Source organism: Anthonomus grandis, chromosome 15, assembly GCF_022605725.1.
Source record: "Anthonomus grandis grandis chromosome 15, icAntGran1.3, whole genome shotgun sequence".
Lineage (NCBI taxonomy): Eukaryota > Metazoa > Arthropoda > Insecta > Coleoptera > Curculionidae > Anthonomus > Anthonomus grandis.
Window position 1 is genome coordinate 1,963,201 of NC_065560.1, and position 25,402 is coordinate 1,988,602.

Genomic DNA, 25,402 nt, shown 5'->3' on the forward strand with positions numbered 1-25,402 from the left:
TAGAAGTTATTTATTCAGTGTCGTACCTTCTGCTAAATTAGTATCATTCTCTAATTTATTTTTGACAATATTTAAAGTTTTGTCAACCGGAACATTACAAATTGAAAGAACTCAGAAAACTCAGTCTCGGGCTCAAAATATATATATATATTTTATATGTCCCAAAGGTTACATGTTTCGTTTAAAAAAGCATCATCAGACCTTAAAAACTAGTAATAACACTCTGAAGATGACCTGCTTAATACTAAGCAGGCGAATTTTTTATTAGTGTTTCCTAAATAAATTCAATTTTTCCGGTAGGGTCTTTAGGTAGTTTAGACTAATTACCATTATTAATTTTTATAAATGTTAGTATTTAAAACAACAGTGGCATTCCCTTTATCTGTCGGAAGAATTTTAATAATCTTATCGGATTTATTAAGTGTCTTCAAAGTTTTTCACTTCTTTGTCCTAATTCTAAATTCTTGGTCTTTGGTTGCGTTTAATTAAGAAACATTTTTTATTCATGTATTTTCTATTATTAAATTATATTAGGATCACACCCTTTAACTATTAAAAAAAATATTTGATAAATTGCGACAAAAGGCAGCAAATAAGAGAAAAAAGGATAAAGAGTTTTATTTGTTTAATTTAATTTAATTTTATTTACTATCGAAACGTTTATTAAAATTAGGTCTTTTTATTCAATAAATAGGTTTTTCCTTCTTTTAGTAGGTTATTAAAAAGAAGAAACAAGCTCAGAGGTCGATAAATAAAAAAATCTGGTAGGTATAAAATAAAATTCAATAGGTATTACATACTTAAGTAAATTATTGGATTTAAGATTTGTTGGACCTAATTTAGGATTATATATATAACAAAAGGTGTCGTTGTATGTTAAAAAAGTAAGTTCATATTTTTTCTAAATAAATGAATTAGTTTCTTTTCTTCTCGTTTTCAATAATTGAGCATGTGAAGTAGAGTAATTTTTAAATTGATTTTTACTGAAATACCCAATAAAATAATGATGAATTCGTCATAATAATATACATTTTACTCAGTTTATTATATATATGATATTATGAACAAAAAACGGTGATTTTTGAAAAGAATTTTTGAGCAGAAAATATATATTACATATTTAATTTAATGACACTGTTTATTTAAATTTGATATATAAATATTTTGTATAAAAACCGCGTTGATATATTGGATAATATGAACGAAAAACAGTAATTTTTCAGAAGAATTTTATCAAATATTTGAGGTGTAGTAATCGAGCTTAAATACCGTAAATCCCGTGTTATATTTTCTAAATGCCGAAATTTTCTCCCTTTTGGAAACAGAATCGTCTATAATATACATAAATTCTACAGTTTCATAAATATACCTTAACCATATACGGTTGATAAATATATAAAAACTTACTAAAAAATCGTTAAAAAAATATATATTTAATGATAATAACGATTGCCAATTTAAGTAAATATGGCTATCAAATACTTTGGGAATTAAAAACTGTATAAGCACACCTCTGTAATTTTTAATATCCTCTTCGGACCCAGGCGACAAAAGTGTGTGCAATTTTTATTTGGTTTACTTGGAGTTAAGTTAAGCCAGAAATTTCGGTTTCCATTAGTTTATCTAATAAAGTATCGCTTGTAAAGTAGCGGTCAAAATACATATATGTTCCAGGTGAACAAGTTTCACTCACAAATGCAGAACGGGCTCTACCCCCTGCACTTAAATTTTCCTTCTTGACGTCTTCTGGAAAATCAGTTGTTTTTCCCTGGTAAATTTCAAAATCTAAAATAATTTCGTTTTTTGAAGCTAAAACATACATTTTTTAGACCTGTGGGATTGGGTTTTCAAGGAACGTACTGTCGAATAGCTACTTTATCCGAAAATGGTATAATTTGTTTATCAATGCTCACATTCTCCTCTTTCGGTAGCCGCAAAACCGCATTATGAAAAGAAGTTAGTATTAGACGCACTTTCCATAGTTTATCACGTTTTCGTTATTCAGCTGAAACCAAGTTATTAACAGCATGAAGATAATTTCTTATTTTAAAAAATCTATTCCTGCCCATTGTATCAGCGATGCGTATTCGAGGGTAACCCAAAACTTCCATTAATAATGTAATTCCGACGTAGGCACGTATTTCGATCTCGCTTGCGTTAAGCAAAGTATTAAAAGTTTGCTGAAAATTAATATTTGTATTTTCCGTTAGATTTTTAAAAAAAGCTACATCGAAGTACTGATGGAAATAATCGATTGGATAATAGTTTTTTCTTTCCTGAACATCAGGCAAAGGAGAATAAATTGCGCAAAATCAGTCTTTCTACGTCATGCCATTTTTGAGCCGGTACTTTTTGAGTTTTTTGCCTCTTACGCGACTGATTTAAGTTACTAACAGATCTCTTTTTTGGGGATGGTTTGTTTTTTTTTAGTGGCTAGTATAGTAGTTATTACCGAAGGAGCTGCTGACATCACTTTCATTGTCTTCCTGATCAGGATGAATTAAATTTGGAAAAACTCTGCTAAGGGGAATCTTCTTTTGAACTTGTTGCATTGTCATGAACATCCAAATTAATTGTTGGGATCACTGGTGATTCCCTGATAGATGATTTCCCATTTCTTGAAAAGTCACTATCTGTTAGAAAAAGGTGTAGGTCTTTCGAGTAAACCACTTAAGGAAATTAATGCGCAATGAGCAATCTCAAAGTAACAATGCTTGAATTCTTTAAATGTGATATGGGTATAACAAGTTTTTGTTAGAATTTTCCAAACAACTTTTGAGGAGACTCAGCACTGTTCTTTAAAATTCTCCTTAGTTTAGTGGAAAATTCCTTTTTCAAGTTCCGGCGTTCTTCTTGTTTGAAAGACTCGGATTAGTACTGTGTTCTATTTTTAAAATTTTGATCCTCGGGAATATGTCTAATTATTAATATTCTAAAAAATACAATTTGTGTTATTACGTCCACGTATTACATGTTGAGTTTTTAAATACAATAATGAAAACAACCATTTTATAAATTATTTAATTTAATTCTTATAAAATCAAAGGTTTTCACAAAAGGGACATGTGACACATGATTAACATGATGTAAAATACATACTAGGAGTAGAGGTTATACAAGTTGTTGAAAGGGTTGCCTCCAACTTCAATGCAAGCACCTACGAACTTGTCACTATCCTATTTCATAACTCTTCAATAGTACAAACTATTTTTTTAGGTAACCCAAGAGGAAAAAGTCTAATGAATTTAAATCGGGAGATCGGAGAGTCCACAGTTGGGGAGCTTTCTCACGATCAAATGGGCATTAGTAGCTTCAAAGTCCCTTTCCTTGTCAGTGGCAAAAAAATCGCTATTATCCAAAATCTCCGCTAATTGTTCGTCGCTGTAGTAAACTATCTGACTTAAAAAAAACTTATTACAGAACCAATGCTCACATTTGTGATAGGGGGGACTTTTGGCTAATGTGCCAACCCAACCCAACGTACATAAATGTGTATAAACAAATTTGTCGTGGCGTGATTTACAAACAAAAATTAATTTATAATTTTTAAGGAATTTGTCCTATATTTTAGTCTTCCTAGATACTAATTTACTAGATTTCCACCCTACATAATTTGTTTTTAAGCAAAATTTAATACGGCGAACCGGTTTGGCCTTTTCAGAATCAGCTGTGTTGGTAGACTACTTAGATTGTAAAAAATTGATTGAGAATTGCGATATGATGTGCGTCCTTTATAAATTAAGAAAAATAAATAGCAATTAGTTTTAAATTATCAAGAACAAGTAGTAATACGCTAGTTAGTAAAAGAAAGGTAAATTTAAAATTAATTCCGGCATTATAAGGTGTTTATGGCTTTACCCATGCAAATTATACATAAGTTATTTTATATCCAATAAAAACATTTTTATTCGAGAGAAAAGAGTGGCTAATAAGTGGAAAATCAAAAAATTCGACTTCATTTTTTAATCAAACAGGAAAGAAAAAACAAAATCCAAAACTCTTTAATTCCTAATAACCCATTTATTTTAGCGACTGTTTCTTGACTGTGGAGGAACAATACGTCACACTTACCTTTCAAAGTTGTCAACCAAAAGAGTAACCGCGGTTCTTCCCAATTCAACGCTAAAAATCGGCGCTTGCAGGGGCGTAAACAGACGGTTACTACTAGGAACTTATCGATTGAAATTTAATTTGCGTAAACGGTAAAGTAAAAAAATGGAGTTAAATATTTTGTACACAAATGTGTACCGTGGGTCTGAAGAGGATATATTTTTTTTCTCCTGATTTAAATATAGGATAAATAATACTCTCCTTTTTTTAAAAAAATCTGCTGATATTTTGGATAAAAATATTAACTCTAGCAATTCCTAAACTTGCCAGATCAATTTAGTGAAAATTATATAAAATCCAACCCATATTCAATGTAGAAAATTATTTTTTAACTTTTCAGGCAGTTAAGTTATAAAAATAAACAACTTCAATTGCCTAGAATTACTATTATTAAGTGTTGACTACATTAAAACCTGTGACTTGTGCGTCTTTTTACTGTTGTTTTTTGGTATAATCCTGAATATCTATCTCTCTTGTTGTAGATGCGACATTTGTAGTTCATGTTTCAACCAGGCGACCCACTTAAAGAACCACCAAAAAGTCCACTCCGGAGAAAAGCCGTTTAAATGTGATATCTGCTCGGTCGGGTTCTCGGACCGGTACGTTTATCGCTTAACTTGAACTTGACTCGATTATTTATTGAAAACAATTCGGTTCTTTTGCACAGGTTTGCCTTAAAGAGGCATAGAAACATCCACGAAAAATACGGTCGAACGAAACCGATGAACCAAATTAACGAGGAACAGACTAATAACGGCAACGTGGATTCGTCTACGGATGCGGCGTTACAAGTACATCCCGAAGATAGGTAAATAAATTATTAATTGTTAAGCCTAATCTATGCTTTAATAAATTATTTCTCAATTTTAGCGAGGGTGAAGAGTTATTAGAGGCAAAAATCGAGGGCCAGTACGACGAAAGTGAGGAAATCGAAGAGGAAATGGAAGATATTTCCGATCTACAGGTTCAATTACAATAAAACCCTTTATAGCTGTAGATATTTAATTATTGTGTCTGTAGTGCACACCTTAAATCGTCAGTTACTCACCCATCAGTGTAAGTCTACCGTTTTTACATAGGAAGATCCTAAAATTGAAAATTAACCATTGTATGTGCCAAACAAGTGCGGCTATTTGGTAATACATTCATAGAGGGCCTATTTTTTTTAAAACTTACACGTGCCATTACAATTCAAAATCGAAACATTGTTTTAAATGTTCGGGTTAGGCCTTAAAATTACTGACCATTATGTGATGTTAATAATTTTTCCTTGTACATAACTATTATATTAATTGATTAAAGTTTTTCTTTTTTTGTAGTTGATGGACTTTTTTTAGTTTTAGGAGAATTTTGTATGAAAAGATATGTATAGTTAAATAATGAGAATAGTATCAATTAATCTTGTTGTTGTTATTATTATTATTTACTACGCACTACTTGACAAAGAAATATAATATAGTTGCAAATATTCGTGCAAATAACGATGATCATTCGATGGTCGACAGGAAAGAACCCGGCAGCGTCCAGTTTCATGTCACTTTGGTGGGCCTGTTGTGCGATACGTAAGTAGAGATCGTCGATATCCTCGTCGTCTTTTAGCAAGAAATAAATTCGGTGACACTTTCCCGTCATCCGATGGCAAATCGCGATGGTTTTCCTCGATTCTTGGGCCAGCTGATCACCGACTATCGCCAACCAGATCATGTGAAACTAAAACAATATTTATCGCACAACTTTATCGCATATATAACTAAGGGTACATTTATGTTGAAGCGGCGATAAAATATTTAAAGAAAACTTTCAAAGGTTTACTTCAAATTCATTTATTAAAATGGAATGTGTGAAACCATGATGAAAAAAAAAAGACAAATGGATCGTTTTTTAAAATGTATGATTCTAAAGAAGAAATATATTTAGGTTTAAGTGCAGTTAAATATTTTATGGCTAAAGTAGCAACTAGAAAACTGGAGTTCTGCGGACACCTTATATATAGAGAGAAATATTTGTTTGGAGAATTCGTCATCTGTATAAACATATTTATGATAAATGTTTTTTTTTTAATTAAGAAAATGGCCATAAGTCAAAAACTAGGGCATGTACAGATCTGAAAATTTGTATGGGAGTTCTTCAATGAAATTCATTAGACACCTATTTCAGCGTTTTTGGAGAAATGTACAGGGTACAAAGAAAAAAGAATTTTTTTGAAAAATGTATTTTTTTGTCAAGGAAATTGAGAAAACGGCCATAACTTAAAAACTAGGGCATCTACAGATCTGAAAATTTGTATGCAGGTTCTCCAATGAAATTCATTAGACACCTATTTCAGCGTTTTTGGAGAAATGTACAGGGTACAAAGAAAAAAAATATTTTTTGAAAAATGTATTTTTTTTTGTCAAGGAAATTGAGAAAATGGCCATAACTCAAAAACTAGGGCATGTACAGATCTGAAAATTTGTATGCAGGTTCTTCAATGAAATTCATTAGACACCTATTTCAGCGTTTTTGGAGAAATGTACAGGGTACAAAGAAACAAATTTTTTTTTGAAAAATGATTTTTTTTTTGTCAAGGAAATTGAGAAAATGGCCATAACTCAAAAACTAGGGCATGTACAGATCTGAAAATTTGTATGAGAGTTCTTCAATGAAATTCATTAGACACCTATTTCAGCGTTTTTAGAGAAATGTACAGGGTACAAAGAAACAAATTTTTTTTTGAAAAATGATTTTTTTTTTGTCAAGGAAATTGAGAAAATGGCCATAACTCAAAAACTAGGGCATGTATAGATCTGAAAATTTGTATGGGGGTTCTTCAATGAAATTCATTAGACACCTATTTCAGGGTTTTTGAAAAAACCAACAGGGTACAAAGTAAAAAAATATTTTTGAAAAATGTATTTTTTTTTGTCAAGAAAATTGAGAAAATGGCCATAACTCAAAAACTAGGGCATGTATAGATCTGAAAATTTGTATGGGGGTTCTTCAATGAAATTCATTAGACACCTATTTCAGCGTTTTTAGAGAAATGTACAGGGTACAAAGAAACAAATTTTTTTTTGAAAAATGATTTTTTTTTTGTCAAGGAAATTGAGAAAATGGCCATAACTCAAAAACTAGGGCATGTACAGATCTGAAAATTTGTATGAGAGTTCTTCAATGAAATTCATTAGACACCTATTTCAGCGTTTTTAGAGAAATGTACAGGGTACAAAGAAACAAATTTTTTTTTGAAAAATGATTTTTTTTTTTGTCAAGGAAATTGAGAAAATGGCCATAACTCAAAAACTAGGGCATGTATAGATCTGAAAATTTGTATGGGGGTTCTTCAATGAAATTCATTAGACACCTATTTCAGCGTTTTTGGAGAAATGTACAGGGTACAAAGAAAAAAAATATTTTTTGAAAAATGTATTTTTTTTTGTCAAGGAAATTGAGAAAATGGCCATAACTCAAAAACTAGGGCATGGACAGATCTGAAAATTTGTATGAGGGTTCTTCAATGAAATTCATTAGACACCTATTTCAGCGTTTTTAGAGAAATGTACAGGGTACAAAGAAACAAATTTTTTTTTGAAAAATGATTTTTTTTTTTGTCAAGGAAATTGAGAAAATGGCCATAACTCAAAAACTAGGGCATGTACAGATCTGAAAATTTGTATGAGAGTTCTTCAATGAAATTCATTAGACACCTATTTCAGCGTTTTTAGAGAAATGTACAGGGTACAAAGAAACAAATTTTTTTTTGAAAAATGATTTTTTTTTTGTCAAGGAAATTGAGAAAATGGCCATAACTCAAAAACTAGGGCATGTATAGATCTGAAAATTTGTATGGGGGTTCTTCAATGAAATTCATTAGACACCTATTTCGGGGTTTTTGAAAAAACCAACAGGGTACAAAGTAAAAAAATATTTTTGAAAAATGTATTTTTTTTTGTCAAGAAAATTGAGAAAATGGCCATAACTCAAAAACTAGGGCATGTATAGATCTGAAAATTTGTATGGGGGTTCTTCAATGAAATTCATTAGACACCTATTTCAGCGTTTTTAGAGAAATGTACAGGGTACAAAGAAACAAATTTTTTTTTGAAAAATGATTTTTTTTTTGTCAAGGAAATTGAGAAAATGGCCATAACTCAAAAACTAGGGCATGTACAGATCTGAAAATTTGTATGAGAGTTCTTCAATGAAATTCATTAGACACCTATTTCAGCGTTTTTAGAGAAATGTACAGGGTACAAAGAAACAAATTTTTTTTTGAAAAATGATTTTTTTTTTTGTCAAGGAAATTGAGAAAATGGCCATAACTCAAAAACTAGGGCATGTATAGATCTGAAAATTTGTATGGGGGTTCTTCAATGAAATTCATTAGACACCTATTTCAGCGTTTTTGGAGAAATGTACAGGGTACAAAGAAAAAAAATATTTTTTGAAAAATGTATTTTTTTTTGTCAAGGAAATTGAGAAAATGGCCATAACTCAAAAACTAGGGCATGGACAGATCTGAAAATTTGTATGAGGGTTCTTCAATGAAATTCATTAGACACCTATTTCAGCGTTTTTGGAGAAATGTACAGGGTACAAAGAAAAAAAATATTTTTTGAAAAATGTATTTTTTTTTGTCAAGGAAATTGAGAAAATGGCCATAACTCAAAAACTAGGGCATCTACAGATATGAAAATTTGTATGCAGGTTCTCCAATGAAATTCATTAGACACCTATTTCAGCGTTTTTAGAGAAATGTACAGGGTACAAAGAAACAAATTTTTTTTTGAAAAATGATTTTTTTTTTTGTCAAGGAAATTGAGAAAATGGCCATAACTCAAAAACTAGGGCATGTATAGATCTGAAAATTTGTATGGGGGTTCTTCAATGAAATTCATTAGACACCTATTTCAGCGTTTTTGGAGAAATGTACAGGGTACAAAGAAAAAAAATATTTTTTGAAAAATGTATTTTTTTTTGTCAAGGAAATTGAGAAAATGGCCATAACTCAAAAACTAGGGCATGGACAGATCTGAAAATTTGTATGAGGGTTCTTCAATGAAATTCATTAGACACCTATTTCAGCGTTTTTGGAGAAATGTACAGGGTACAAAGAAAAAAAATATTTTTTGAAAAATGTATTTTTTTTTGTCAAGGAAATTGAGAAAATGGCCATAACTCAAAAACTAGGGCATGGACAGATCTGAAAATTTGTATGAGGGTTCTTTAATGAAATTCATTAGACACCTATTTCAGCGTTTTTGAAAAAACCAACAGGGTACAAAGAAAAAAATATTTTTGGAAAATTAATTTTTTTTTGTCAAGAAAATTGAGAAAACGGCCATAACTCAAAAACTAGTGCATGTACAGAGATGAAAATTTGTGTGCAGAATCTCCAATGAAATTCATTAGACACCTCTTTCAGGGTTTTTGAAAAAACCAACAGGGTACAAAGTAAAAAAATATTTTTGGAAATTTTTTTTTTTTTGTCAAGAAAATTGAAGAAATGACCATAACTCAAAATTCAATTGAGGCAACACCCTGTAAAATTTCTGGCATACAGGGTTATCCAAATTAAGTGTCCACCATTGATAACTTTCTTATTAGACAACGTTGTTTAAATTAGCAAACTACTAGCATTTTTATAGCTGGTGAAAAAGGGAATAAGAATGCTTTTTTCTTATTGAGAATTGTATTTTTGAGTTTTCAGTAAAATTACATTTTAAATGGATAGGAACATAATATGGCCTCATCGAGTGGCCTCCTAGATCGCCAGATCTAACCTCACTTGATTACTTCTTGTAGGGTTACTTAAAGAACCAAATTTACAAGCGAAGGTACGATAACATCGACCCTTTAAAGACTTCAGCTAGACTGCAATAGATGGTAGGACCATACGCTTAAGACAGTTCGTGCCCAAAAATGTACTGAAAAAGAAGGTGATATTTTCGAGCATCTTCTAAATTAGATAAAGCCTTATGGGGTGAAGCTATCAGAGCTTCCATTAATTTAACAAATCGTACAGATACTCGTATATTAGCGAAACTTATTTGCCCAGAAAAATTTAACTTTTTGTGTATGGCGCATATAATTTAATTCCTAAAGAAATGAGAAAATCTAACTAAGACACTCAGTCAACCATCATAATCAGTGGAAAACTGTTTGATTGGGTATAGATAAAAAGTGAAATGCTTTACAAGAAAACAAGACATTGTAAGGATGGTAGCCTTGAGGATATTACTATCTTTATACATTGAGTATGACTGGAATGTAATGTAAAGTCAGCATTTTTGAATGGAAAATTAAATTGTCTTGTACACATGAAACAACCAGAAGGCCTTAAAAGTAAACATCCAAATTTATTATGTAAACTTTTAAAATCCCTAAATGTTGGAATTCACTATTGACTGAAACTTTAATTAGTCTTGGATTTCAAAGGTCAAAGAAAGGTCCATGTCTTTATTCTTCTAACACTTGTTCTACATTGATGCCTTGATAATATTTTCGAGTAAAATTGATCTATTAATTAGTATATACCGTAGGACCCAAAAAAAAATATAGAGATCAATTCTCGTAGCTCCAACATAAGCGTACCCTGATCAATCATAATTACCGTCAAAGACGTAATGTCAATCAGGTTCAATGTCAGATCATCAATTCGAAGGTCAATAGCATCGGGCATGATGATGAACAGCAAATGGTGCACCACGAAAATGCAGCAGACGACATAAAACAAGAAAAACACGGTGCCGAAACAATCGTTTATGTAATTGACGCACCTGATCACTAACAGGTGCAATTTCTTCAGTCTCCGCAAAGCGATTATATCGCAACCCAAAGTCAACTTATCGTTAAACCCTCGTAAGCTTCTCGTGATATACCAGATACCAAGGGCAATCAAAAATATCACCGACTCGATCCTTTTTCGGTGATAAATATAAACTGCCTCGATCAACTCCATTTTGAACTGCGAGTTACGTGTTATGCTGGTTACGATCTTCACTGACGGATACAGACACCAAAGTAGCACCAATAAACGCAACAGTTTCACGGAGAAACGTTTCTGTTGCAGCTGCATCCTGATCAGTTTAAAATGCGTGAGGATAATCACGATCTTATTTCTGTCCTTCACCAGTTTGAAGGTGATTAAAAAATTCAACGTGGACAGTCCGACGTTGTGCAGGCAGATTATCGAAGTGACGCCCGTTTTCAGGAAGAGACCGTCGGCAAACACAATTTTTAAGAACTCGTATTGGGTCATCGCTAATGACCAGTAGGTGCACACGATCAACGTCATGTAAATCGCTTTGGATATTTTGAATTTTAAAAAAATCGGCGGGTAAATTTGGTAAATTAGCAGGAAAATATACTTGAACGGCTTTAGGGTCTGGAACACGTCGTTGGACATTTTCGGGCGTGAACTGTGTGAATGATTATTGGTTTTTTTTTTTTTTTTTTGGAAGTAAATTAGTAGTAAATGGATCCATTTGTTTGCCAGAACATTAGGCTAATGTGCACAAGTACATTTTCATAATAATGACTAAATTATGCTTCTTTATTTTTTAATGTCGATATAATAAGAAAAATGATATTGCTTGTACAAGGTTTTTATTTAATCACCAGTGCCGTAGAGTAGCTATATTTCATATACCTAATTTCAAAAAATTTGCCATTTTCCAGGGTTATTAAGTGCTGTCCGTGATAGTGTTTAAATAAATTCGTAGTCCTTGGAGTAGTGTTTAGACATCATATATCATTATTGTTAAATATATATTTATTCAACGATTTTTTAGTAAATTTTTGATTTTGGTTTACTGATCGACTGTATATGGGCCAATTATAAAAACTGTAGAATATACATATATCAAACCAGCTATTCATGCGTGCCTATTATTTTGTAAAAAACAATGATTTTCGAATAAGATTTCTTACTGGTAACTTGTGTGGGGTGGGTGGGGGGCTAAGAGTAGGATTAATGAAAAACGTTTTTTTTGCAGAAAATAATTTACTTTCCAGAAAGTTCCAGTAAGTTTTTATTTTATTCCAGGCGTTCAAGCTCATTTTTAGGGTCTTTCAGGTATTGAAAGTCACTCTTCAGATATCTTTTAAAAATTTGTTTAATTTCCCAGGGAATCAAATATTTATTAAAATTTTCCAGACTCTGGAGTATTTTTTAATGCGTTTCAAACATTGACAATTTCTTTCGAGTCCTTTTTTAGGTCTTAAAAATCATTTTTATATCCAGACATTTCATATTTTCCACTTCCTAATTTTTCATGTTTTCCAGGCATTTTTTTAATCTTTCTGCTGTTATGCTTTGTGCCTTATTCTAGTATCTTTGTTGCACCTTATTAATATCATTCCCATTCCTCTATTAACGATACTTGTGGTAAAGGTTGGATAAACTGATTATCAGCTAAATATAAACGGGTAGAGCATTGGTCAAAATGACACTGGATAATTGTTGTGAATATTATAAGTCTTGCAAAAGGTAAAAAATATTGAGAAATTCCAGAAATATTGATCAGATCTTGTCTATGTTGGTCTCAATGGATCAGGGTATTACCATCCATCTTTGTCCGATGTACTACGGTTTATGACTCATATTTTCCAGGTTCTAGAGTAATTTGTAATGTGTTTGAAATATTGATGATATTTTCTTGTTTTCCAGATTTTTGGAGTTAATTTTTGTGCTTTCCACAATATCCTTTCCAAGCAATTGAAGGTAATTTTCATCTTATTCCAGGCATTCAAGCTCTTTTTTTTTTAATCTTTCTGATATTGAAAGTCACTTTTCCGATATTTTTTTAAAAACTTGTTTTATTTTGCAGGGATTCAAATGTTCTGTTAAAAAATCACTTATAATTATATTAAATTTAAATTAAAAAAACAGTGTTATTAGATTAGATTTATTAACAACGAAACCAGCTGTTATTCATGCGTATTATTTTGGAAAACAATTATTTTTGAATAAGATTTCTTACTGGTAACTTGTGTGGGGTGGGTGGGGGGCTAAGAGTAGGATTAATGAAAAACTTTTTTTTTTGCAGAAAATAATTTTCTGTCCAGAAATTTCAAGTAATTTTTCATTTTATTCGAGCTCATTTTTAACGTCTTTCAGGTATTGGTAATTATTTTCCATGTTCTAGTATCTCTGTTGCACCTTATTAATATTATTTGCATTCCTCTATTATCGTATAAATTGTTTAATTTTTTTTTTTTGGTCAAAATGACACTGTTGTAAGTCTTGCAAAAGGTAAAAGAAATTGAGAAGTTCTAGAAGTATTTGTAATATCATTTATTTAAGGGTTAATTCGCGAATAATTATAAAACCTAGATATTTTATTTTATTTCATCTAGACACTAGTCAATATATAGTTAGAACAATACAGGGTGTCCCGGTTCATGTGGGAAATCTCTCGGATCCAGGTAGAACATCGAAAAATAATACCGAATGTTCCTATAAAAAAAATTCCTACAGGCCTTCTTTACGAAGATACAGCCTCCTAAAGGACGCTGCTGGAAATTGGTTTTTCATAAATTACTTTTAAACTACACGGTAGAATTTAATAAAAATTTTAGGCGATGAACACTATTAGGGACCTCTTAAAATGACATCCTTAAAATACATTTACCTTGTTTACTTTACCAGGGGCGGACACTTGTACACTTTAATGCCTATATTTTTGACACCCTGTATGTTAAAGTCAAAAAAAATGAATTTGGATACCTTGAACCCTAGGAAAAAAAAAGGTACTCCTGTTCTTCCTCCTCCCTCCTTTTTTTAAATGAGATAAGTACGCCAGTTATTCAAAGACCAGAAAATTTCGATGTAAGTCATTTAATTTAAAAAAAATACATGTTCCTTAAAATACAGTGGTGTCCTAAAAAATACTTTTACAAAATATTTCTTATTTATTATAAATTTATTTCTTTTTTGTTATTCTTAAGATAAAAACTAAACTTAAAAAAAACTAAAAAAAGAATGTAAACCAATTGTATTGTACCTGACTTATTTATCGGAATTTTTGCATTTTTGGACGCATTATTGTTACAAACGTTGCTATACTCCAAATTTAGCAAATACCTATCATTTAAACCTAATCTTTGTCAACATATTCATACTTTATTTGATAATATTTTTTTAATTTTTGTATGTTTTAATTTAAATTACGTCAAAAAATGGAGTTTACTTTTATTGAGTATGCAGATATGCATCTTATGTATGGTTTGGCGTCTTGCAATGCATTGGAAGCAAAAAGATTGTACGAAGAAAGATTTCCCAATCGCATTATGCCGGATCAGAAAACATTTCAACGTGTTGATCAACGTCTAAGGGATACTGGTAGGTTTCTGTTTTCCAATTAATGAGGTAATACTATTAAATTTCCTTAATGCAATTTTAGGATGTTTTGAAAAAAAAAGAATAATGGTGGTCGGAGGAGAACAGCACGTTCTTCCCATTATCAGAATGAATTTTACTTGGCTTTCCCCTCTGCGAAACAAACCTTCTTACAAAAGCTTCAACAAACTGTCGAAAAACTTGTGACGACCTCTAGATGATTTGCGCGTATCACGAAACACACCCGACCTTGTGCAATCTTAAGATTAAATGGACCATCAAAGTCCATCCCTGTGGTATTAAAAAGAGAACGTTGAATCGTTAAACGCAAAATTGGTAGATTTCTCATCTGAATCTCAAGAGTAGACGGTTCAACTCGAGCACACACAACACACTCATGAATTATTTTTCTTATCAAGTTTCTTCTCCCAATAGGCCAATATCGTTCTCTTATCGAGCACCATTTAAGGACTAGCATGCAGCAATATTTTATGCTTAACTTCTCAAACCTGCTACTCCTACAATTATTTACAAATCTCTTATGCCAAGCAGATATCCTCTTTAACTTGTCAACATCTAAAATTCTAGTTAATAATAAATTGGAGTACTCGAACATTAGCCGCTCATCTTCATTCGTCCAAAACAATTGTACATATGGTACTTCAAGAACAACTGTTGTACCCATATCACTTACAAAAAGTGCATGAACTACTGCCCAGAGATTTTGCTCCTAGAATACACTTCGCAAACTGCCTGTTAGATCAGCAGCGAAATAACCCTAACTTTATCAGCACGATTCTTTTTACGGATGAAGTAGGGTTTACCAAAAATGGAATTGAAAACTTACATAACTCGTATGTATGGGCTGATGAAAATCCCCGTGATACTATTATTTCTCATCATCAACATCAGTCAATTCCAATCAATAATTTTTTTATTGGGCCATTTCAACTGCCACCACGTTTAAACGGAGAACTTTATTTGGAGTTCCTCCAGAACAATCTTCCAGATTTATTAGAAGATTTGCCCCTTGCAACACGCCGAGATATGTATTTTATGCATGATAGGGTCCCACCCCATTTTAGCCTTGCTGTAAGACACCACTTAAATAATACTTTTGAAAACCGTTGGGTAGGTAGAGGAGGACCTGTTGCTTGGCCTCCTCGGTCTCCCGATCTAACGCCATTAGATTTTTGAAAAAACCTTGGTGTATTCCACCCCACTCGATACTCGGGAAGAACTGCTCCAAAGAATTATTACATTTCATTGTGATAATATAAAAAACAATCTTGGGTTATTGTGGCGAGTGCAGCAGTCCTCGATTCGTCGTGCCCGCGAATATGTTAGAGTTCACGGAGCCCACATCGAACCTACTTATGAAGTTTTTAATAATTAATTGTTTATTGCTCGTATTGAAGAATTTAACTTTTGTTTACATATTTGGTTTTTGGCATTTTTTTGTTGCAAGTTGTTTTTTCTAATTTAAAAACATACACTCATCATAGGTTTTTTTTTAATTAAATTGTAAAAGTATTTTTTAGGGCACCACTGTATTTTTAGGAACATGTATTTTTGTTTAAATTAAATGACTAACATCGAAATTTTTTGGTCTTTGAATAACTGGCGTACTTTAAAAAAAACATTGGCTCGTTTTTTTTTCTCCAAAACGGTTCATTTTATCGATAATGAACAAGAGTACCTTTTTTTTAGCCTAGGGTTTAAGATATCCAAATTAATTTTAACATACAGGGTCTTAAAAATATACGCATAAAAGTGTACAACCTAGTCCGCCCCTGATAAAATAAACAAGGTAAATGTATTTTAAGGATGTCGTTTTAAGAGGTCCCTAATAGTGTTCGTGTTCATCACCTAAAATTTTTATTAAATTCTACCGGGTAGTTTAAAGTAATTTATGAAAAACCAATTTCCAGCAGCGTCCTTTAGGAGGCTGTATCTTCGTAAAGAAGGCCTGTACGATTTTTTTTTTATAGGAACGTTCGGTATTATTTTTCGATGTTCTACCTGGATCCGAGAGATTTCCCACGTGAACCGGGACACCCTGTATAATACAATGAATGTTTCAATTTAACATTCCAACTTATAAACGTTGCATATTATTTATTCGTATTTAAGTCCTTTAACCGATCGCTTCACTTCCTTTAAAACGGCTTAAAGATGTACACAAAATCGTTAAGGCATTTGAAATGATTTTTTATTTTATTCCAGGCATTCAGGATCGCTTTTTCAATTTTCCAGGCAGTAAAAATCAATTTTCGGGTATTTGTTTTATGGTTTGTTAAATATGCCAAGAGTTTCACACATTCATTCACATTGTCCAGGTTCTGAAGTAACTTTTAATGCGTTCCAAACATTGACGATTTTTTAAAGCCTTTCGAAGCCAATATTGAGGCATTCAAAATTATTTTACGTCCAGACGTTTGAATTTTCTTGGTTCCCATTTTCCATGTTCTTTTCAGGCATTTCAAGTAAATTTTATTCTTATTCCAGGCATTCAGGCTCATTTTCAAGGTGTTTCAAGTCAGATAGAAAAAAAACTACAATTCGTTACTCAAGAATCACTATTTATTTCAATTTCAAATACGCATATATTATAATAGTCCTATATCAACTATGGTAGAATATAAATTACTTATATAGTTACAATTATTCAACAATTAAGAAGAACATTGATTAAATATAATATTAATAACTTGAGTGGAATGAGGCGTCATTTTTTTATACAGTAACTTCGTTGAAAATGGTCATAATTGACCATGGTCATAATTTGCGTGTAATTAATAAATGAGTAGTAACAGATCGTTAAAATGGTATATTACATAACGAGGGCCGAAAGCTTAGGAAGTTGTTGACCAAAACGGTTTGATATGAATTTTACTCTATTTATGATTAAAATATCTAATAAATAAGCGTTTAATCAAAAATATTTTTCTAGTTATAGGTCATGTTCTAAGCCATATAAGCCTTACCACTAATGTTTTTACATAATATTCAAAAAAAAATTCACAATATTTATTTATTATAATATAATGTGCAAAAATCGAGGCGAATCATTTCAACCGTGCCCTATATAAGTATCAGAATGGAATTCTCCAGTTTATAAATACTAATACTATATAATCAGATACATTTTCACCTATTAACTAACCCAAGCAACACATCATATATTATTATTATTGGTAAATATATATGTATTCAACGATTTTTTAGTAAAGTATATTGGTCGAGGGATATTATCATATACTACACCTCAAACATTTGATGAAAATCTTTTAAAAAATCACTGGTTTTCGTTCATATTATCCAATATAATGACGCTGTTTTTATAGTAAATGTTTATTTATACAATTATGTCAAATTTTAATAAACCGTTTTTTTTAATTAAATGTTTAATGCAAAAAGATTGTTTTTCATTAAGACAATCCTTAGCCCCCCACCCACCCCACACAAGTTACCAGTAAGAAATTCTTTTGAATCATCACGGTTTTTCATTCATAATATCCAATCTAATAGCGCTGTTTTTATATTAAATATTTATTAATATATATAATTTATAATTATATTAAATTTAAATTAAAAAAAAAAAAACAGTGTTATTAAATTAGATATTACGAAACCAGCTCTTATTTATAGGTATTTTTAGAGGACAATGATTTTGTAAAACAATATTTTACTGGTAAGCAGTGTGGGGTGGGTGGGGGGGTAAGGATAGGGCTAATGGAAAACGTTTTTTTTTTGCAAAAAATAATTGCCTGATAAAAAAATCGATAGTTTTTGTATCTCTACTCTTATCACATAACCTTAAGATTTTCGAGTAAAATTTGAAAAACGTAACTATTGGTATAGGGTCAATTGGGGTAAATGTAAACTGGGGTAATTGTAGACACATCTAAAATAAGAAACACAACAACATTTAGATTTCAAATTTGGCGCGAAGCTCACTATTCGAGTCGTGCCGACGTCGGGCGAACCTGTTTGTGCTCTTCTTGCATTAGTTGGCTGATGCAATTTGACGTGTTTGGTGGTTTTATGTTGAATTTCGGCACTGAAGTTTTCGAATGCAAATCATCGAGGTAAGTTAGATATTTCATTTGGACATTTTTATACCATTGTGTCTATTTTACGCCTAAATGTCTGTCGACAAATTTTATAATCACTAAAATGTGTTTACATTTCCCCCTAATAAATTTGTTCTTGGGGGAAATGTATACACACTTTTGGAGTAGTTGTAAACATAATAAAATTAGTGTCTCGCCGATAATTTATGTAAAATGAGTAATTTCTTTGTCTTGTTGCAGTGTAAAGATGCCTCGTACTTATGAGGACTTTATAAGGAAAAAAGAAGCACCTTCTTATATAACTGAAGATGTTGCGAATGCCGTTGCCGTCAAGCAGAAACGTTCTATAGTGTTCCCAGATCAGTTATTTACCAAAGGATAGGAGGAAGAAAGACTCCATTAAATGTGACAAAGGGTGGACGTTCCCAAGTTTTATCGTCAGATATCGAAAATGAAATAGTGAAATGTTTATTAGTACGTACTGCGATGGGTCTACCATGTGACAAAGCAGAACTTAGACAACTGGTTGGAGAGTATGTTTGAATGGAGTACCAAGAGAAGACTGGTACTACTCATTCATCAGAAGACATCCTGAACTGTCTCTTAAGAAACCGGAACATTTGCAAAAACTGCGGAAGGATTCTAGAAAACCTAAAATCCTCTACCATTTTTTTGATGACCTGAAAAGAATCATTGATGAAAATAATTTAGATGATAAAGGAAGCTTTATTTTTAATGCTGACGAGTCAGGTTTTAATAATGATCCCTATCGTATTAGGGCAATTGGAGAGAAAGGAACGGCCCTGTGCCGGATATCTGGAGGCTCTGGAAGAGAGTCGACGACAGTCTTAGAATGTGTTTCTGCCGATGGAAAAGCACTTCCACCGCTCATCGTATTCAAGGGAACTGGAGTTCAGGCTTGTTGGACTTCCAATAGCGCGAACTCTATATGCGGCCTCCACTAATGGATGGATGGAGGAGCCGCAATTTTTCCAGTGATTTACGACAGGGTTTATACCTCACATTAAAGATTTAAGAACTTCCCAAAAGCTCTACTGTTGTATGATGGTCACAGCAGTCATATGAGCGTCAGAATTATTGAAGAGGCAATGCACAACAATATTATTTTGATTAAAGTTTCCAAGCCATCTTACGGATAAGCTTCAGCCTTTGGACAAGTGTGTCTTCGGACCCTTAAAGGTGAACTGGAATAAATAATTGGTGAAGTTTGGTAGGGAACAAATGGGACGAGGGTGTGGACGGCTAACTAAGGAAAAATTTACCGAATTACTTGGCATTAGGGCTCGGAATTTTGGAAAATTATGTATTCGAATACTCACTTCGTTTTTTTTTTTTTGAATATTTGAATTATTCACTATTCGAATAATCATACAAATATTCGAATATATTTGAATACTTGAGTAATTAATAGATATATTTGAATAAAGGAAACCTCTCATACAAAATATCTTGGGATATACCTTGACGAAATTTTAATTCGCATATACATACTTAACGTCTATTTTATAAATTTTAGATAAAAGTGACATCATATTCAACTCAGTCAATTCAAAGATACAGACTTTTAGTATGGGCAGAATTATACAGGGTGTCGGAAGCTACATGCAATCCTTTAAGGGGGTGATAGCTGACTTAATTTGAAACATTTTAAGCTAAATATGTGTAGGTCGAAATTTGTTTATAAATTTTTTATGGAAATTTTTGCATTTTTCTCAAGAAATACCAAAATTTCACACTTAAACGGTAATAGAGCGCAAGTTACAATTAGTATGGGAGTTTCAACGTTTATTTTGTTTTGTCTAATGTGTATTAATAAAAATACGATCAATTCCAAGCTTCTGTGTAAACTTATAAAAAAAATAGGGACATTGAAACTTTTTAGTGCGGTGCGAATCGATTTTTTCCAGTCGCCTTCTATCCAGCTTTTTTAATATACTAATTACAGTAATACTAATTACTAATACATTTTAGTGGTCAAACCACTCAAATCGAGCAAGAGATACTTACACAATGATTTGTGAATGATGCTTATTTCTTAAGTGATTCCATAAATTGCTTGTTCCTGTCGTGTTCTTGACATTAAAATATTGCCAAATTTTGCTTTTCGAACTCATATTGACTTACTACTAGACTTACTGTTAATTAAGTCAATTAATTTAAAATTAATCCTTATACAGTACTTAATCGTCCGCTTTTATACACAACCAGAGTCAAATACAACTAGTACAACTACGCCGTGCCGTGCCACGTGGAAATCTGGAAAGTGGAAATATTAAATGTTCCCAAGAACGATAGAGGCCTGCAATATTTAAATATTCGAGTATTTAAATACTCAAATATTTGAATACTTGAATATTCAAATGATCGAATATGCAAATATTCGAGTATTCAAATATTCGAATATTTGTTGAAATGAATAATTTTTTTTGCAAAAACTCGATATTTGAATATTCGAATAAACCGAGTTTGATTCCGAGCCTTACTTGGCATTACTTGGCAAGAGTCTATGGTTTCTAGCAATATTATATCTGGATTTAAAAATACTGGCGTATACCCAGTTAATCGAAACAAACTCCCACAAAATGAATTGACACCAGAAGACTTGGCCAAATACGAAGCTGCCCTCAAAGCTCCGAAATCTGTAACATCCGATGCTATTATTATCCAACCAGAATCCTCTAAATCAACTGTTGTTGCAATTTCTGAACCAAACCCACTTCTACCCACAGTCGACGATCAAATGCCGATCATGTTGTAGTCAACATCATTCAGCGTCATCAGTGACAGAAGCCTTCTGCATCAACACTATCACACACAATCACTGACTACCAAAAATTATTAGTGGCATCTATCCATAGTCAGTGAATCGACAGAAATTACCAACATTTTCTTGCCACTCAGCCGCCGTGAAGATATTGTTGAAGAGAAAAAACAAGTCGTACCGAGATTAAAGCAACAAAGATATGGAGAGGTATTAACAACCAACCAAGTCTTGGAAAGACTAAGAGAAGAAGAAAAATAAAGGACCAGTTGCAGAGTCGGAAAGTACTGATGGAGAAATAAGTCTAGGTGATACTGATGATAAAATAGATTGGGCGGAACCGGAAAAACAAGATATAGAGCTTAAAACAGTCGAGAGTTCAGACTTGTCTACAGGGAAATTTATTCTTGTGCAGTTCAAAGGTGGAAAGAGAAAGACTACTCTTTTTAAATAAGTGTGTTTAATTGAAGCTGTGGATGAAAATTAACGGAAATCAAAGTGACTGGTCTTAAATCCTGGGATGCATCAAAAATGCTTTTCAACATCGTTGAAACTGATGTCAGTTATATAACCTTGAATTAAATCATTGGTGTGCTTCCCGATCCTGGCATTCAAATGAAGGGAGAGAGAATACTATACAACTTTCCAGCAATAGTTCCTGTTTATGAGCAAAACTCATGTTTTATACCTATAATAATATTATAATTACATACTTAGAATAAATTTCTTTTATTAGCGTTCTCAAAAATAGATTAGTTTTAGTTAAAGTAAACAGAACTGTTGGAAAATATTTATTTTTATCTCGATTTTTCATTTATATTGCAAGCAAAACCTTTAAGGTCACATTATTTTGGGGTAAATGTAAACACGACTTATATCAAAAAATATTTTGCTACACAGCGACTTTATATAGTTCGTTTACATTTGCCCCAGGTTTTTTTCTGGTAGAGTAAATGTGTCAAGAGATGCTTGCCCCTAAAGAGTAGGGGCAAATGTAAACGGACAAGCATGTTGAATATATTTTTTTTTATCTTAATGTGACATGTAATTACAGAAAATCACAAGTAATTATCAAAGAAGATACTATGAGCTACGTGACGTGATGCGTGATGTCCACAAAAATCGTTTATCAAGTCAAAACATTAAATATCGTCCACAATTACCCCAATTGACCCTATTTATTAACCATATATGGTCAAGGTATATTTATATATAACTCTAGAATATACGTATATCATATACGACTCTGTTTACAAAAGGGAGAACATTTCGGCATTTAAAAAAATTGACACACCTCAAATATGTGATAAAATCACCACGACGTCACATATTATGTATATGCCACTGTGTAGGATACGATATACTTTTCATACACGTATTTCATCTTATAGTTGTAATAACAGAATATCATACACAAAGAAATTTAAAAAAAAAATAGGAAATGCATTAACGTGTATAAAACAATAATTATAACAAATAAGAAATACAAATTAAAAAAAGCTCAAGAATACAAATTTGCTCAAAACTAAACAAGGATTTAAAAAATGTATGATTTATTTTAGAAAAATGCAGTGATGTGGATATGAACGTCATTGGTAAAAATTAATTTCTTTTTTAATTTGTACGTTGAAAAATGCTCCCTGATGCATAAAACTTTGTATTAAATAATTTTACAAAACATTTAATCCCATTCCATTAAAAAAACATTTCATGAACACCATCAAATAGGATACAATATACCATACCTAAACGTTCTTACTTTTATGAAATAATAATTGCTTCATCCCATATTTGTAGTTTAAGTTCAACCAAATATCTACATCTGGTGCAAAGCAATTTATTGTGTGTTGCTTGGGAATAATCAGTACGAATATTACAAACGATACCTGTCGAATAGAAGAACATTAGAAAAACTGTTGCTGCACGCCAAAAAAAAATCATAAAAGTAAAATTACCACAGATAAAAATTATAAAATTAAGCTATTATACATACAGTAATAATTATCATAAATATAATGGGTACTAACCGATGCCGATAACGAGCTACCTGTCCACAGGGTAACTCGGGATCTAAAATTAAATACACTTACGGACAAAAAAATAATTACTTAAGGCTAATAGGACTTGAGGGGTTTCGTTTTATTCGGAGAGGATTTTTAAAAACCATGAAAGATAAACGTTTTCAATGTAATGTATGATCTACTTTCCTTTATTCTCCTTGCACTTCATTATTAAATAATACTAGTTATGTTGTGAGGTTCATCACTATGAAACCTGTAATATTTCTTTAAATTAATTAAAACATATCTTGATTATTTATTACACAGGTATACAAAAAAAAAAGGTTTGGAACGACACCTCATTTACTCTGGTGATGTTTTGTTTTTAAATTATTAAACTCTATTTCAAAATTACATTGAATTCGTATGTTTATTATAACCACTTTCAATGTCACAATCGTTAATAAATTTAATTAATAGTGTTCAAGTTAGATAGTTGCTGCGTCGAAATGGCTGTTACCAGTGTTATTGAAGTGAAATCTCCCTTATAGAGCATCAGTACAAAAAAATAAATGAATCCGGAATAAAACGAGACCCCTCTCTCACCTAAAAAAACAACCCCTTCTAACACACGGTTCTTACGTTGACTAGGCAAACGGGTGATTGATTTTTCGTAAATTTGTTAAATAAATTCCTAATAACCTTAGCCTCGAGTAGGCGAGGGGGGTGGTGAGGGCGGCGTTCACCACTGGGCCTGGCCTCGCATATCTGCAATAATAATATAAAACACGGGGCCGTGCTTTACTTTAAATCTAGAACAACAGAGAAGGATGGATGTTATGGTCGATGGATACCGCTACTCTAACTTACGTAGGAAGATCAAAAGACTAGTGTAACGTGCGGCGTAAAAGGTGTCATTTTAGAAGCTAAAAGCATTAAAGATACTAGAATTGACACTTTCGAAACTGTTCAAATTAAAAATGAAAACCGATGGTTGAACTGAAAGTAGATGTTATTCATTTTTTGTTTGTAAATTACGGGACTATTATCAAAAAACTTCAAAATGAACAAAGCAATTCACAAACGTTGGCAGTTTCAGAGCTCACGTGTATATTAGCTTATGTGCACGAATTTTACAAACCTCTAGTTTTTTTTAAATCTTAAAGTGTACAATAAATATATCAATTCTAGTACGTTTAATGTCCACAAAAATTCGCTAGAAACATACAGTCAAGTACATTATTATTAATCCTGTTTCTTTGATCGCAGGTTCAAATATAATAATCGCGAGTGATGTAAAATGGAGTAAAGACTCGTTACTTTTGGCTTTTCGTTACTGGGTAAAATGTTACTAGAGAATGCGACTATTCGAAATTTTACAGCTTCGTTGGTAGCAAGTGACTCACGAAGCAGTAATTGCATAGGAAAAAAACGAAGAATCCTCTCTCTACTATGGCGAATATTATCAGATGTTGCTTAGGTGCGAAAAGATACGAAAAAATTGTACAATATGTCAATTGAATTTTCGAAATATGTTTATGGTTCAGATGATATGTTTTGCAAATGTGTTCATGGCATGGCATTGTTGAAACCAGTCAACTAGATAGATTCATTAACAATATTTCAGTCAAATTTGATCAAAATATTGTGATATTAACACTGACATAAATGATACAAGTACCATGGATTTAACAGGTTAATATGGTAAGTTCTGACGCAATAGACTTCGTTTTTCTTAAATCTTTATTAGGGTACTCAATTCTGAAAGTTGGTAATGAGTTGGCTGCTGAGTATATTGTGACACCAGTACTTTCTTTGGGGGTTGTAGCTTAATTAATACTACTGTGTTGGGCTTTAATGAACAAATGGTATATTGAGTTGCCTAGATGTTACAATTCTGGTGTCTACGTGACAACTAACTAAACTCCTTGATAAAATTATCGCACCACTAATTATTTTGTCAAGAAAATTTAAATAAAAATAAATATCAGTTAAAACAGTTATAATATATTTTCTCGTAAAAAAGCAGAACTGGACAAAAACTATGTTTATGCTTTATCATGGAACATGCTGCTCGTGAGGAGTGAGAATACATCCGCAGGAAAGTTTTCAT

General features: G+C 31.9%; 2 protein-coding genes across 9 annotated transcripts in view; one reads left to right on the top strand and one right to left on the bottom strand.

Annotated features, from left to right (window-relative positions):
- Window positions 1-5,510, top strand: part of LOC126745338 (zinc finger protein 678-like) — a 48,562-nt gene extending 43,052 nt beyond the window's left edge. For 3 of the 4 annotated variants that reach the window (XM_050453125.1, XM_050453124.1, XM_050453127.1), the window contains exons 10-12: window positions 4,593-4,709; window positions 4,778-4,918; window positions 4,981-5,510. In XM_050453125.1, the coding sequence (XP_050309082.1) occupies window positions 4,593-4,709; window positions 4,778-4,918; window positions 4,981-5,089 (367 nt within the window). In that variant the 3' untranslated portion in view covers window positions 5,090-5,510. The remainder of the gene's footprint in view (window positions 1-4,592; window positions 4,710-4,777; window positions 4,919-4,980) is intronic. The other variant, XM_050453126.1, reaches the window with a different exon arrangement.
- Window positions 5,511-16,996: 11,486 nt separating this feature from the next.
- LOC126744947 (dnaJ homolog subfamily C member 5 homolog) overlaps window positions 16,997-25,402 on the bottom strand; it is a 28,944-nt gene continuing 20,538 nt past the window's right edge. For 3 of the 5 annotated variants that reach the window (XM_050452561.1, XM_050452559.1, XM_050452557.1), the window contains one exon: window positions 16,997-24,057. In XM_050452561.1, the coding sequence (XP_050308518.1) occupies window positions 24,032-24,057 (26 nt within the window). In that variant the 3' untranslated portion in view covers window positions 16,997-24,031. Of the gene's footprint in view, window positions 24,102-25,402 lie in introns of all 5 variants that reach the window. The other 2 variants (XM_050452560.1, XM_050452558.1) reach the window with 1 other exon arrangement.